Source organism: Equus przewalskii, chromosome 20, assembly GCF_037783145.1.
Source record: "Equus przewalskii isolate Varuska chromosome 20, EquPr2, whole genome shotgun sequence".
Taxonomy (NCBI): domain Eukaryota; kingdom Metazoa; phylum Chordata; class Mammalia; order Perissodactyla; family Equidae; genus Equus; species Equus przewalskii.
The window spans coordinates 2,320,371-2,334,122 of NC_091850.1; the positions used below are offsets into that span (position 1 = coordinate 2,320,371).

The following is a 13,752-nucleotide window of genomic DNA, read 5'->3' on the forward strand; positions in this document are numbered from 1 at the left end:
GTTGTCTATGTGAGCTGCCTGGTTCCACAACCCGGAGACGGTCCCGGGCTGCAGCCGTAAGAGTGCCGAATCTTAACCACTAGACCACCAGGGCTGGCTCATTATTATGTTTTTTAAACTTTTTTCCCCAGTCTGCTGGGTACAGCGTGATTTCTCTGTGCTCCTTTACTGTGCTTCCCCAGCTACCCGCCAATTTAGGGACAGGCCAGCTGAAGTGCCCCAAATGCTCCCGGTGCCCTTTCTGACATCCCATCTCGCCACAAAAATGAAGCAGAAGGACCGTCCAGAGCCGCGCGCGGTCCGTTCCTGGACTCGTTTGGACGGGTGGGGGCGCCTTGCAGTGGTGTCGGTACCTTGGGGAATCTGCAAACCCGGGGAAATCAAAGCTACAAAGGGACGACCTGCTTCTTCAGCAACCGCCTCTCCAGTATCTGCCTATTGACTCTCACTCCGCCTCTCTCCTCCCAGGCGGGGACGCGCACACCTTGGGGGAAGCCGGCGTCCCCGCGGGTCCGGGTGCACGGGCTTCTGGCCTGCGGCTGGGGGAGAGCGCGCCCTGGCTTCCGTCTGCTTTCTCGCCTTTTCCCAGTCACGGCCACGTGGTGCCTTTTCAAAGCAGAAATCAGACTCTGGAGTCCTCGAACGGATCCCATAGCATTTACTGAGCGCCTAACGATTACACTGGCCACAGGCGGGGCTGGGAGGGCCCTGGGACAGCCCTCCCTGGCAGGGCCAGGAGGGCGCGGGGCGGTGCAGGGGCCGGAGGCTGTGGTGAAGGGGCGGTGGGGGCGGTGGGGGGTGCTGCGTGCGTGACGTCCCCGCCTCTGTCTGCGACGTTGGCCGGCGCGTGCGGGGGAGGCCTCGTGTGCGGCTGTGAGAGTAGCGGGCGGCGGCCGAGCGGGGGTGCAGACAGAGGACGCCGGCTCTGCAGCCGGGCGAGCCGGGGCCTCCCCCATCCTGGAGGCCTGCAGCCTCCTCAGCCACTAGGGCAGGAAGGAGACAGGAATACAATAGTCAGACAGACGGAAGGACAAACCTCGCCTTCACCCCCTCCTTCCCCGGGCCCCTTCTTGCCCCCAAGAAGCCTAAGGCTCCTTTGGGTTCAACCTCCCCTTAGACTTCTACCTGTTGAGCCTCTCTGGGACGGTGGACAGAGATGTGTGCCTCCTCATTATTCAGATGAAGAGACTGAGGTTCAGAGAGGACACCTCCTGTGCTACAGGCCTCTGCTGCAGTCTGTCTGACTCTCCTTTGCTCCTTAAGGCCCTAAGGATCCTAGGAGTTTGCCCCAAAGGACCTGGCTCCCCCAACCCCAGGCAGGGCCTCAGTCTCCCTCTTTTGTTTACACAGAACTGACCTAGGGGCGGCCCCTCACTCATTCCCAGGAGGGTTTTTCTAATGGGCCTGCCCCTGCTCACATGCTCTCCATGGCTCCCCAGTGCCCAAGCCAGATCCTCTCTATCTGACATTCAAGGCTCCACCCACTCTGCCCCCACCAGGCCTCCCTGTCAGGGACTCAAACCCTGCCAAAGTCCTTTGAAATTCCCCGCGCCGTCGCTGGCCTCCCCGTCTGGTCCCCGCCTCTGCAGAAGGCACCGCTGTCCGGAATGCCCTTCCCCTCCTCGGCCAGGGAAGGTTCTGTGAGGGGTCAGGGGTTGGCGCAGAGGCTGCTTCCTGGTGGGGGAGGGGGCCTCCGCCAAGGCCCGCTTCCGCTGCCCCTCCCTTCCTTCCCTTCCTTCCCGCTCTTCCCTGGGGCCCCAGCCGGCTCACGTTCCTCGGCTCTGCCCAGCCACGCCCCCCCCCCCCCCCCCCCCCGCTCCAGCCTCTGTCCTGGACCACGATTCACCCGGCCCCCCACCCGCCAGCCCTGACGTGTGTTCTTCACTCACTCCTGCCCAACAGCCTGCGAGGGAGGGGGGGGGGTCCCTGGGCGTCTTTCAGAGACTGGGGCTCCTAGGTCCCCATCATCGCCTGCCCTGGCCAGTGTAGTCGCCTGTGCCCTGGTCTGGCCTCCCTCCTTCACCCCCATAGCGATCAGAAGGCGCCTGTGAACATGAGTCAGGTCAGGTCCTCCTCTGCGCACAGTCACAAGGCCCTGCCTGATCTACCGGTCGCCTCCCTGACCTCATCTCCTTGAACTCTGCCCCTCGGTCACTCTGCTCCAGCCGCACTGGCCTCCTCATTCAAATTCCCCAAGTCTGTTGTCCTGCCTCAGGGCCTTTGCATGGGCTGTGCTGGCTGCCTGGTGCACCCTTCCCGGGATAACCCCCATGGCTCCTCCTTCATCTCCTTTAAGTGTCTGCTCAGGTGTCACCCTCCGTCAGGGAGGGAAGGCAGCCCTGGCCACCGGTGGAAAATTCCAGCCTCCTACACTCCCCTATCCATTTTCTGTCTCCCATCAGCAAGGGGCCTTATCAGGGCTCTTGGATCTGGTCCATCACCTGTCTCCCCCACCAGACAGCCGCACGAGGGCGCAAGGTTCTGCGCCTCGTTCCTTGGTGGCGTCAGCACCCAGTGGCTGCTCAGTACATACGGGTTGAATGAACACGGGAATCGTAAGAGGGATGGAGGGCGCTGAGCTGAGCGACACTGAGCCGGCTCAGAGCCAGGCCTGGACACCCGTCTCAGCCCTCCACACTGCAGCTCTTGCCACCTCCAGCCACACAGCCCCTAAACTGATATTTACCTAACATTTGTCTCCATATCACCTGTGTGGGTTTTCTTTTGTTTTGTTTTCTGCTGGGAAAGATTGGCCCCGAGCTAACATCTGTTGCCAATCTTCCTCTCTTTTTCTTCTTTCCCTCCCCAAAGCCCCAGTGCATACTTTTATGTGTGTTTCTTAAATAAATTGATTGCCAAAGGACACTCAGTAAAGGAAAGCTGGTGCGCTGGCCACCAAGAGGAAGTGACTTAAAAATGTTCACTTGAAAAGCAAGACCGTGCAGTGGAGTCCGGCTGGCACGGGCCCTGGTCTGCCTGGCCTAATGGGCGTGGGGGCTGCGGGGGCTGCAGGGTGCAGGGTGCCGCTCCAGGTGCAGAAGGAGTAAGAGAGGAAAAGGCGCCGATTCTCTGGATCTGGGGCCAGGCGGTTTGATGCCGCCGGGGGCCTGGCCCTACTGGGCGAATCTGGACTCTCAGCCCCAGGGCTGCCCAGGGAGGGGCTGGTGGAGCCGGGACTTGACCCCAGAGCCCGTGGCCCTGGGCCTGCTTGTCCCTGCCCGTCTCGCAGGGGCAGGCAAACCCAGGCTGGAGCCCAGCGGCCGAGGCCGTCCTGCACCCCCGCAGAGAGAGGCAGGGCCCAGAGAGGCTCAAGCATGAATTGTTTTCTCGCCTCCGGCAGGGATGTCATGGGGTAAACAATGTCAAGAGCTTCCCCGTCCTTGTCCTCGTCCTCGGCAGGGACCGGGACAGACCTGGGCTGGGAGCCTGGCTCCAGCTCTGACTCGCTGACGCACGACCCAGGCTAATCACTTCCCTGGGGCCTCAGTTTCCTCCTCTGAGAAATGGACTAATAATAGAACCTCCTTCCTTGCCACGATGGCTTCAGGCCAAGATGGAGAGAGGGAAACCGCCTGGAGCAGGATCTTCTCCAGGGGCTGCCTGAAGTGAGGGACTCCTCCTCCCCAGGCAGAGCCATTCAGGATGATGGGACCAGTTCCACGAGGGGGTGAGCTCCCCTTCAGAGGGGGTATGTAAGAAGAGGTCTAGATGGAGCCGGATGTGGAGACCCTGGGAAGTTGGCAAAGGACCTCAGGAAGTCTGTCTGGCCCCAAGGCCTGCGTTTAGCACCCTGAGGCTGAAATGCAGCCAGGCTGACGTTAGCCTGGTGGCACAGCCGGTGAAGGCACAGGCTTGGTGTCAGAGGGATTGGACTCAAAGTCCTGGGTGCCTCCCTGAGCCTCAGGTCCTACACCGCAAATGGGAACGTCAGTGCCTGACTCAGATCAGCGGTGTGGGCCTGAACGGGAGCGTGGCCACGACCTGGAGGGGTCACAGGATGTCCTCGGGGTGGTGGCCTGAGTCACCTTCGCTGTGATCCACAGGCTGTGTTCCAATGGATGACTGAGCCCTGGGGGGTGGTTAGGGGGGCACAGGCCTCGAGCCATGACCAGAGGGTGTGCCGGGCACCCCTGATGCTCCCCGCTGAGGCCCCCAGCCTCTTGCTCCAGCCATTTGTGGACAGCAATTTACAGTTGGCAAAGTGTCTCCAATGCTCTTGGTTTCAGAGGTCTCCTATTTTTTTTTTTATTTCTTGAGGAAGATTAGCCCTGAGCGCTGCTGACAATCCTCCTCTTTTTGCTGAGGAAGACTGGCCCTGAGCTAACATCCGTGCCCATCCTCCTCTACTTTATATGTGGGACGCTTGCCACAGCATGGCTTGATGAGCGGTGCCACATCCACACCCAGGATCCGAACCCGCAAACCCCGGGCCACTGAAATGGAATGCACGCACCCAACCACTATGCCACTGGGCCGGCCCCAAGGCTTCCTATTTTTGTACGGGTAGAAAGTGAGGCTCAGAGGGGTGGGGTGAGAAGCCCAGGGTCACTCTCGGACGCTGCCCTGGCTCCTTCCCTTCCTCCTCTCCAGCCACCCTCCCCGACCCTGGTCCGGCCTCTGGGCCTTTGCCCCAGCTGTTCTTGCTGCCTGGAACACTGTTCCTGCTGCCCTCCCCCAGGCCAGCTCCTGCCTATCTTCCAGCTTAAAGGTCCCCACCTCACCGAGGCCCTCCCTTGCCTATCTGCAATCCAGTTGCCTAGGTTCATGTCCCAGCTCTGCCACTCCCTGGCTGGGTTACCTGGGGCAGGATACACACCCTCTCTGTGCCTCACTTTCCTCCTCTGGCAAGTGAGGATTACAGTAACTCGCCCACTGACTGGATTGTGAGGATTAAATGAGTTAATAGTGCAGGGAGCTTAGAACTGTATTGAGCTCACAGTAAGCGCCTAATAATTGTAGGCTCTTGGTCACCCTTCTTATCCTGGCTCCTTCATTGTCTCTCTTGCACACTACTCAGGGGGTTTCATGAGTAGAACTGTGTGTGTCCTGGTCACTGCTGTGTCCCCAGGGCCCAGCCTAGGCCCTGGTATTACAGCAGGTGCTTAATTAAGGGAGCAGCAAGTGCGAGATGTGCCTTCCTCCATCCCTAGTCCTGTCCCCAGCCTGGTCAGAAGCCCTGAGACTGAACGGTCTCAGCCTGCCCAGTGCCTCACCTGGCTGCAGCGCTGCCCAGAGAGGGCCGCTGGGACTCCAGGATCCTCCTCTTGAACTCCTCCAGGACAGCTGGGTCTGCCGAGAGAGGGAGGTCTCAGGCCCCAGCAACTGCCTCAGTAGCCCCCGCCCCTGGGCTAGGGATGGTCCGGCAGGCTGGAGAACAGGCCTGGGCTGGGATACAGCTGGAAGGAACCCCCCTTCGTGGCTCCGCCCTCCGTCACTCACCGATGGGCTGGGGGTTGGGAGCAGGACCCACAGGTCTCGGCGCAGGCATCGGCTGCGACTGTGGGAAGAATGGTGGGGGCAGGTTGGCAGAAGCTGGGACCCCTGAACCCGAGTGCCAGGGAGCCTTCTGCCCTCTGCCCTCGGAGACCTGGGTCTGGGGTCCTTCCAGGGCAGAGGAACAGACACCCTTGGAGAAGGGTACACCTGATAACGGATGGATGGTCACCTGCACCCACCTGCCCTCAAGTGACTGGGGACTCCAGTGTCTGGCTTCCAGTGGCAGCCCCCCAGAGACTCGACTCTGCCGGGCTGGCCTGCCTCGGTCTCCTCAGCACCATCTTGACCCCGATCCATGACCCCAGCTGAGTCCATCCCCCCAACCCAGCCCCGCTGCGGACTGAAGCCGCCCCACGCTGCAAACCAGCTGGACCTCGATCATTCACGCCGGCCCTCAGACAGGCCTGAGCGAACCCCCAAACCGGAATCAGAGCCCGTTCTCGACTCCGTCACCTAAAGTCTGTTTCCCATATGAAAACAGAGCCTTCCTGAGAATCAAGCCCCAACCTAAGCCCCATCCCAATGGCAAACCTGCTCTGACCATAACTTTAGACCTTTGGCCCCAACTCATTCTCTAGACCCGGCTGTTATGAAAAATCCAGCCCCAACTCCATAACCCAGCCCCAGCCCTGGGCTCCACCACGGCCACGCACAAGCACCTTTCCAATGCCACCCGCAACCCCAGCTCAGCCCAGACCCCAGCTTCTGTCTGAAATGGGACCTAACCCAGCCCCACCCCAAGATCAGCATCCACACAGCTTCTACTCTAGACTCAGCCTTGACCCTCACCCCAACCCCAACATATCCCCACCCTAACCCAAGGCTGCCTAATCCTTCACCTCAAATACATCCCAACGCCAGCCGAGCTCAACCTGAACCAGACACCCTAAACCCAACCCAACCTCAACTCCTAGCTTACGGCCAGGCCAACGCCATCCCGATGCCAACGCCCGTGAAACCCTAAATCCACTCTTGGCCCCAACTTCTAATCACCTCTAGACCCGCCAGCCATCGGCACCCTCCTCAGCTTCAACTCTAGTTTCAATGCTTCCACTCAACCCAACCCCAAAGCCACTGACACCCAACCCGACACTCAACAGCCGCTCTGTGTGCGACTCCTGACCCAACTTTAACCTCTCCTCACAGTCCGAACCCCAAGCTCGACCCCAGTTCTAAGACTCACGAAGTCCTAGACAAAACCCCAAACTTAACCCAGACCAACCCTAGATACAGCAGTCGCCCAGGACTCACCTGGACCCAGTCATAAACCTGAGTTCCAGGTCTACACCAACCTTCCTCAAGACCCGCCTTAACCCAACGTCACCCCCGACCTAACCCAGTGCCTTCAGCTCAGCTCAAACACACGCCAACCCTGACGCCAGCCCGCGCTGAGTCCCTAATCCTGAACCTGAACCAATTTTGAGGCCCTCTAGCTGCCCAAAACTCCACGCCAGTCTTAATGCCAACAAAGTCCTACATTAATACACAACCACAATCCTAAAGGCAGCCCTGGGCGCTCCAGCCGCCCACGTGCGATCCCAGCCTCAGGGCTAAGTCCACCCTCAGTGCCTCAAGTCAACCGGACCCCAAAGCTCCTGAAATCCTAGATTTGCTGCCACTCAACCCCGGACCCAACTGCCGCCTGACCTCCGACTCCGCTCTTAACTCCACATCCTTTCTCAGTGCTGACCCCATTCCAAGCTCTGCCCCAAGCCTAATGGCGGGGAAACTCAGCGGGTCCTAACGACCTGACCTAGACTAGGAGGCTGACTTCAAGTGAGGAGCAAACCCAGTTCAACATCACCACCACCTCAGCCTCCAGACCGGCTCCCCGTGCAGCCTGCGTCCGCGGCCCCCCAGCCCACCTTGGCCTTGATGCAGGTGTCCAAGGCTGAGCTGCTGACGGCCAGCTGCATCTTCAGCTGCTCCGCCTCCCGTTTCTTCTCCTCCAGCAACTTGGCCAGGTTGTCTCGCTCCTTCCGCAGCGCCGCCTTCTCCTCCAGCACCAGCTGGGTCTGCCGGGTGCATTCGGCCTGGAGCTTGGCCTCCCGGGCCTGAGCCTCCTTCTCTGCCTTCCCCTTGGCCTCCTGACTGGCCCGCAGGCCCCGCTCAGCCTCCAGCTTCTGGCGCTTGAGGTCCGAGTTCTCGCGGGCCACGCTGTTGATGCCAGCCCGCAGGCTCCGGGCCAGCTCCTCCACCTTGGTGCTCATGATGGTGGGCAAGTGGTCGCAGGTCCTCCGGATGGACGCCAGTTCCGGGTTGATGGGATGGTACAGGCTGTAGCCCATGTCGAGGGTGCGCGGGATGATGGAGTCTTTCCAGAGGGTGCGCAGTTCCGTCTCCAGCTTGTCCTTGTCCAGCGGGAGGCAGTGGGCCTGCACCATCAGCAGCTGCTCCTCGGCCAGCTGTCGCTCCTGCTGCTGCTGCTCCCGGGCCTTGCCACACTCGGCCAGCTGCTCCTCCACGGCTTGCTTGCTCCGCACTAACTCCTCCTTCTCCTTGGTGCACACCACCTTCTCCTTTGCCAGCTCCACCTCCAGCGTCTTGATCTTCTGGTTCAGCGTGAGAGCCAAGGCTATGGGTACAAGACAGTAAGACTCAGGAAGGTTGGGCACTACCCAGAGATGGCAGGGAGCCCCCACCCAACTCTCCGCCTCCCCGCCCCCTCACCGTCACAGCTCTTGTTAGTTTCCTTGAGTTGTTCTCCGCACTGCTTCTCACTCAAGATGATGGCAGCCATGTACCGCTGGTTGGTCACGTAGATCATCTATCCGGATGGGACACCGGGCAGAGCTCAGAGGCTGGCCCCCGGGGGTCCCCCTGCCCCCAGGCTGCCCAGACCCTCCAGGCTGGGGCCCCGGATCCTGCACCCAGGTGGCCTAGTTCATGAGGGTGTGGCTCCTGTATGAGGGATGCTGGTCTGATCTTCAAAGTTTGTTACAGTGAATTGGATTTGGCAACAAAAGGGAACAGAGCACTGATACACGCTACAACTTGGATGAACCTTGAAAATATTAATTCACATTTACAGTCAAGTAATGGCTGACAAGGATGCTGTAATGGGCTGTTGTGTGCCCCCTCAAATTCGTATGTTGACGTCCTAACCCCCAGGACCTCAGCATGTTACTGCATTTGGAGATAGACCATCCGAGAGGTAATTAAGGTAAAATGAGGTCAGCTCGATGGGCCCTGATCCAACGCGCCTCGCGTCTTTATAAGAGGCAGTTTGGACACGGACCTGCATGGAGGGGAGAAGATGTGAAGACAGAGAGAAGACGGCAGCTGCTAGCCAAGGAGACGCCTGAACGGGTCCTGCCCTCAAGGCCCCCAGAAGGAACCAACCCTGCTGACGTCGTGATGTTGTACGTGTGTGAAAATACATTCCTGTTGTGTAAGCCGCCCGATTCGTGGTGCTCTGTTAAGGCAGCCCCAGCAGACTGACACAGGCGCCAAGATCATCCCCCTGGGGAAAGAAGAGTCTTTTCAACAAACGATGATGGCACAGCTGGATCTCCACACGCGGAATCATGAAGGTGGACCTGCCTCACACCATATACAAAACCTAGGTCAGAATGGATCCAAGACCTAAACGTAAGAGCTAACACTACAGCTCTGTAGAAGGAAACATAGGTGTGAACTCTGCACGAGCTTGAATTTGGCCGTGGTTTCTTAGATACAACACCAAAAGTACAAGCAACCAAAGAGAAGGAGAAACAGATAAACTGGATTTCATCAAAATTGAAAACTTGTGTGCTTCAAAGGATACCGACAAGAAAGGGAAAAGACAGCCCACAGATGGGGAAAAATATTTGCAAATCACATATCTGATGACGGGACTAGTTTCTGGAATATATGAAAGTAAACTCCTACAATTCGATAATAAAAAGACAACCCAATTGCAAAGTGGGCAAAGCATCTGAATAGACATGTCTCCAAAGAAGACAAACAGATGGCCCGGAAGCCATAGGAAGACAGCCACTGTCATCAGTCATCAGGAAATGCACCTCAGAACCACAGGAGATGCCACCGCACATCCCCCAGGATGGCTATGAATAAAACCAAAAGCGGGAATGGACAGTAACAACTGTCGGTGAGGACGTGGAGAGGCAGCATTCTCAGACAGAGCTGGTGGGAATGCACAAACGGGGCGGCCGCTGTGGAAAACAGCTCTGCAGGCCGTCAAAAAGTTAAACATCGAATTACACTATGACCCAGCAGTTCCACTCCTAGGGGTAGACCGAAAGAAACGGAAGCATGTGTCCATGCGATCTTGCACCCAAATGTTCACAGCAGCATCAATCACAATCACCAAAATTGCGGCAACAACCCAAGTGTCCATCAACGGGTGAATGGATAAACACAGTGTGCTCCACCCACACAGTGGAATATTACTCAGCCGTAAACAGGAATGGAGCTCTGACGTACGCCAGTGTGGATGAACCTTGGAGACATCATGCTGAGGAAGAGAAGCCAGACACACAAGACCATACAGGGCATGACTCAATCTAGATGAAATATCTAGAACAAGCAAATCCATAGAGACAGAAAGCAGACTGGTGGCTGCTGGGGGCTGGGGGAGCGGGAAGGTGGAGTGACTGCTAACTGGCGTGGGGTTTCTTCTTGGGGTGACTGGGATGCTCTGAGATTAATTGTGACGATGGTTGCACAACTCTGTGAATGTACTAAAAATCATTGACCTGTGCACTTTAAGTGGGTAAAGTGTAAGGCGCACAAATTAGATCTCAATGAAGCTGTTTTGTAAAGTTTGCACAATTCAACAAAGGCTGTGCCTTCCAAACTGTGGAACAGAACCCTCTGCAGAAACATATCAAGTACAGACGTGAAGAATGCCAAGGGTCTGCCTTTCTGCCCCTCCTTGTCCTTCCTCCTTGGAAGCTGGCCCTGTGCTAATGCGCTGGGTGTGAGGGAGGCCAGAAATAGCCTGGGAGTTCCAGCGACTTCTTCTTTCAGAAGTCTCAGCCATAGAGAGGAAGACCTGCAGATGCAGAAAAGTGACTTGGATCCAAACACGACGTGGGAAAGAGGTTTTCTTCTAGTTGGAGGAGAGGACAAAGGGGGCCCAGGATGCTGCTTCCGCCACCCTGACACGAAAACCACTGAGTTCAACTCTCCTTTCTCTTCCAGGGTCTCAAGGTCAGAAATGCAGTTGCATTTGCAGAAAATTTAAGAAAAATCACATTTCTCAGTACCACCAGAACTGGGCAAAGACCAAGATTCATCTGCTACTGCTACTGCTATCAGACACACGGGGCTGCCCTGGCAGGGGCAGAACCTGCTTCTCGGCATCAGCGACCTCCTGGGGGGGCAGGGACATGCAGCCAGGACCCTGAGGAGCCCCAGGGCCCCTGGAGAAAACCCTGAGAGGTTCTAGCACAGAGGAATCTGTGAACTCAAAGGGGCAAAAAAAGCTATGATTTTCAAATTTTAAAGTTGTAAAGATCTAGATTCTTAGATTTCTAATATTCTGTGATGGGGGAGTCCAGGATTCTGGGATGCGTGTGAGAGGCTAAAACTTTATTATCCTGGCATTCCTCAGGGCTCCTGGACCGGATGGCCGCGCGCATCCTGGAAGGTCCCAGCAGGCCAATTCCCGGGAACTGAGAAGTCTGAGGGGCTCACCCTGGCCTGGGGGGTACCTGGCCCTGCTCTGGGGTCTGAGGGGGGACCTGCGCCATTCTGGGCATCTGAGGAGGCACTCACCCGATTCTGGGGATCTGGGGGGTGCTTGCCCTGCCCTGGGGCCTGAAGGGGGAGACACAGCCCCTTCCTGGGCAAGTCTGAGGGGGGCATGCACATCCTTCCTGCCCAGTGAGGGGGGATGGGTGGGCTGAAGCCCAGAAGAGGCCTTTCCTTCCCACTGTCCCCAGCCCTAGTCGGCCAGGACAGCTCCTGTGGGAGAAATCGAGGCTGCCCCCGCCCAACCTTCCCTCCCCCGTCCCCCCAGCTCTCCCCTCATCCCAGCCGAGGGCTGAGGAGGGGCCCCTCTCCTCAGTGTCTCCCGGCAGCAGGACCTCCCAGAGGAACCGTGCTGTGAGAACACAGGCAACTGTCGAGTGGGTTTGACAGGAGCTGGGGGTGTGAGGGGTGGCCGTCTCCGTGAGACCTGGGCTGCTTGCATCTGTCCCCTGGGGAAAGCGCCCCTCTCTCAGAGCTCTGTGTGCCTGTCGGCAAAAGGGTTGAGAGCATGCCCCCTCCCGGGAGTCGATGATGACATAACATTTCTAAAGCAGATGCCCAGCATGAGGCAAATATGAGCCGTTCATACTTATTATTACTGAGTCAGAACCAAACGCTCTGAGTCTTTATTTAGCTAGTTCTTACTGGCAGCTAGCATGTGCTGGCACATTCTGGATGCTTCATGCATGTTCAGTCACGGGCCAGGCCTGTTAACAGGATGCCCAGTTAAACTTGAATTCCAGACAGACAACGAATAATTCTTTTTAGTATCAGTATATCCCAAATATTGCATGAGATATACTTTAACAAAACAGGCACTGCTCATCTACATGGACTCCTCATGCAAAACGCAGGGTCTGGGCTGCCCCCAGCTCATGGATGAGGAAACTGAAGCTCAGAGAGGTGATGTGACTTGCCCCGGGGCCCCAGGGTGAGTGTCTGGCCCGCAGCCTTACCAGCTCGGCCTGGCACTGGCGGAAGCTGGCGTTGATTCGGTCCAGGTCACGGCGGCTCGTCATCAGCCTCTGCATGAGGGTGTCCCTGGCGCCAGCGGTGATGTTGAGCTCCTTCGACAGGTTGGCCTGGGTGGCGGTCAGCCCCAGCACCTGGCTGTACAGGCTCCCGGCCCGGCGCTCGGTGGCCTGCAGGTTGGACTCGGTGCCCACGTGCACGTTGCCATAGACCATGAAGAGGACGAGGCCCAGGATGATGAGGGACTGGATGAGCGAGACGAAGAGAAAGAAGTAGCGAAGGTAGTACCAGCAGCCCCTCGGGCCGCCCCCCGCCCGCGCATACGGTCCCCCGCGCTCCATGGCCAGCCCCATCTGCCCGGCGCGCTGGCCCTGCCGCGGTCGCCTCGCCCTCCGGGCCGCCGCAGGGGGGTGTTTATATTACTCCTCTTAATACTTCCTCTGCCTGGCTCCTTCCTGGCCGGGAGGAAACGGGGGCTGTGGGTTATCACAACACTCCCACCCGGGCTGTGAAGGGCGGGCGGGCGGGGCGCCGCCGGGCTCTCCGCCCCTCCTCCTCGGCCTCTCTGAGCCTCAGTTTCTCCGCGGCCCTTGCGCTGTGCCGGGCGCTGTTCTCAGCACTTGCCGTCTATCATCCCACGTCATCGTCCCGTCGAGCGGCCGGGGAAACTGAGGCCCAGCGAGGAGAAAGGGCCGCCCCGCGAGAAGGGGTCTCGCGCCTTTGGTCCACAGAGCCGGATGCCCTCCCGCCGGTGGCTCGAGGCGCGCCCCTCGCAGGCGCTGCTCGCTCGCTGTCCCCCTGCCCGCCCTAGCCAGGCGCTCCCCAGGGGCTCCGGCCGGGGCAGCCGCGGGAGCTCGCTGACTGACCGGCTCTGTCTGCCTCAGTTTCCCCTCTGTGGGACGGGCATGCCTGGGGCGCAGTGCCAGGGACGGGCTGTGGAAGGGGTTCGCTGTGGTCGCCGTTGCTGTCATTTGCTGCTCTCAGCATGGTCTGGGGCTCGGTGAGATGGCAATGGGAAATGCCAGGCAGGTGGGGGTTGACCTTCACTGCGGGGCACCCAGGCCGGCATGGAGGGGATGTGGGCACCAAGAAGCAAAGGATTCTGGGTGCACCCTCCTGCCCGTCCCCTCAGAACCAGGAGCTCCAGGGAAGCCCCCTGCTGGGTGATGCCCCAGCCCAACAAGAGGTGTCAGCCCCAGGCCTGGATGTGAGGACCCTCAGTCTTGAGGAGACAGAGCAGGACCATGCCTTATCCCCACAGGGTCAAGGTTGGCAAGAGAGAGGGACTGGGCCCAGGGGAAAGGGGCAGGGAGCTTGACAGGCGCTGGACCCTGGACAAGTGACAATAACGGTTGCCACCCACTGCCTCTGGGGGGCACAACAGGGTGAAGGCTGTGCAGGGGGACCCACCCCTTCAGCCAGGGCAATGGAGTGGGGTAGTGGACAGCGGGGAGGGGTCCTTCAGGGCCGTGTTCATCAGGGAGGTGGGGGTTGGGCCGGGAAGGAGGAAGTTCCCAGGGGTGGGCAGGAAACCCCTGTCTGACCTTTGGTCTTTGCAGCTACACGGTGATTCCGGACCCTTCCCAG

The 13,752-nt window shown here is 58.8% G+C and overlaps 1 protein-coding gene across 1 annotated transcript; it reads right to left on the bottom strand.

The window, feature by feature from the left end:
• Nucleotides 1–641: 641 nt before the first annotated feature.
• On the bottom strand, nt 642–12,794 carry PLVAP (plasmalemma vesicle associated protein). The gene is made up of 6 exons (XM_070586531.1): nt 12,150–12,794; nt 8,167–8,263; nt 7,362–8,071; nt 5,440–5,497; nt 5,214–5,289; nt 642–983 (listed from the first exon to the last, which is right to left on the bottom strand). The coding sequence occupies exons 1-6, from the start codon at nt 12,516–12,518 to the stop codon at nt 977–979; spliced, it is 1,317 nt and encodes a 438-aa protein (XP_070442632.1). The 5' UTR covers nt 12,519–12,794; the 3' UTR covers nt 642–976.
• Between the last annotated feature and the right edge of the window lie 958 nt (nt 12,795–13,752).

Coding starts and splice junctions, on each gene's coding strand:
- PLVAP (XM_070586531.1), bottom strand. CDS start 12,518: ATGGGGCTGGCCATGGAGCGCGGGGGACCGTATGCGCGGGCGGGGGGC. Junction 8,264..12,149: donor GCCAGTGCCAGGCCGAGCTG/GTAAGGCTGCGG, acceptor CCATCCGGATAG/ATGATCTACGTGACCAACCA. Junction 8,072..8,166: donor AACTAACAAGAGCTGTGACG/GTGAGGGGGCGG, acceptor TTGTACCCATAG/CCTTGGCTCTCACGCTGAAC.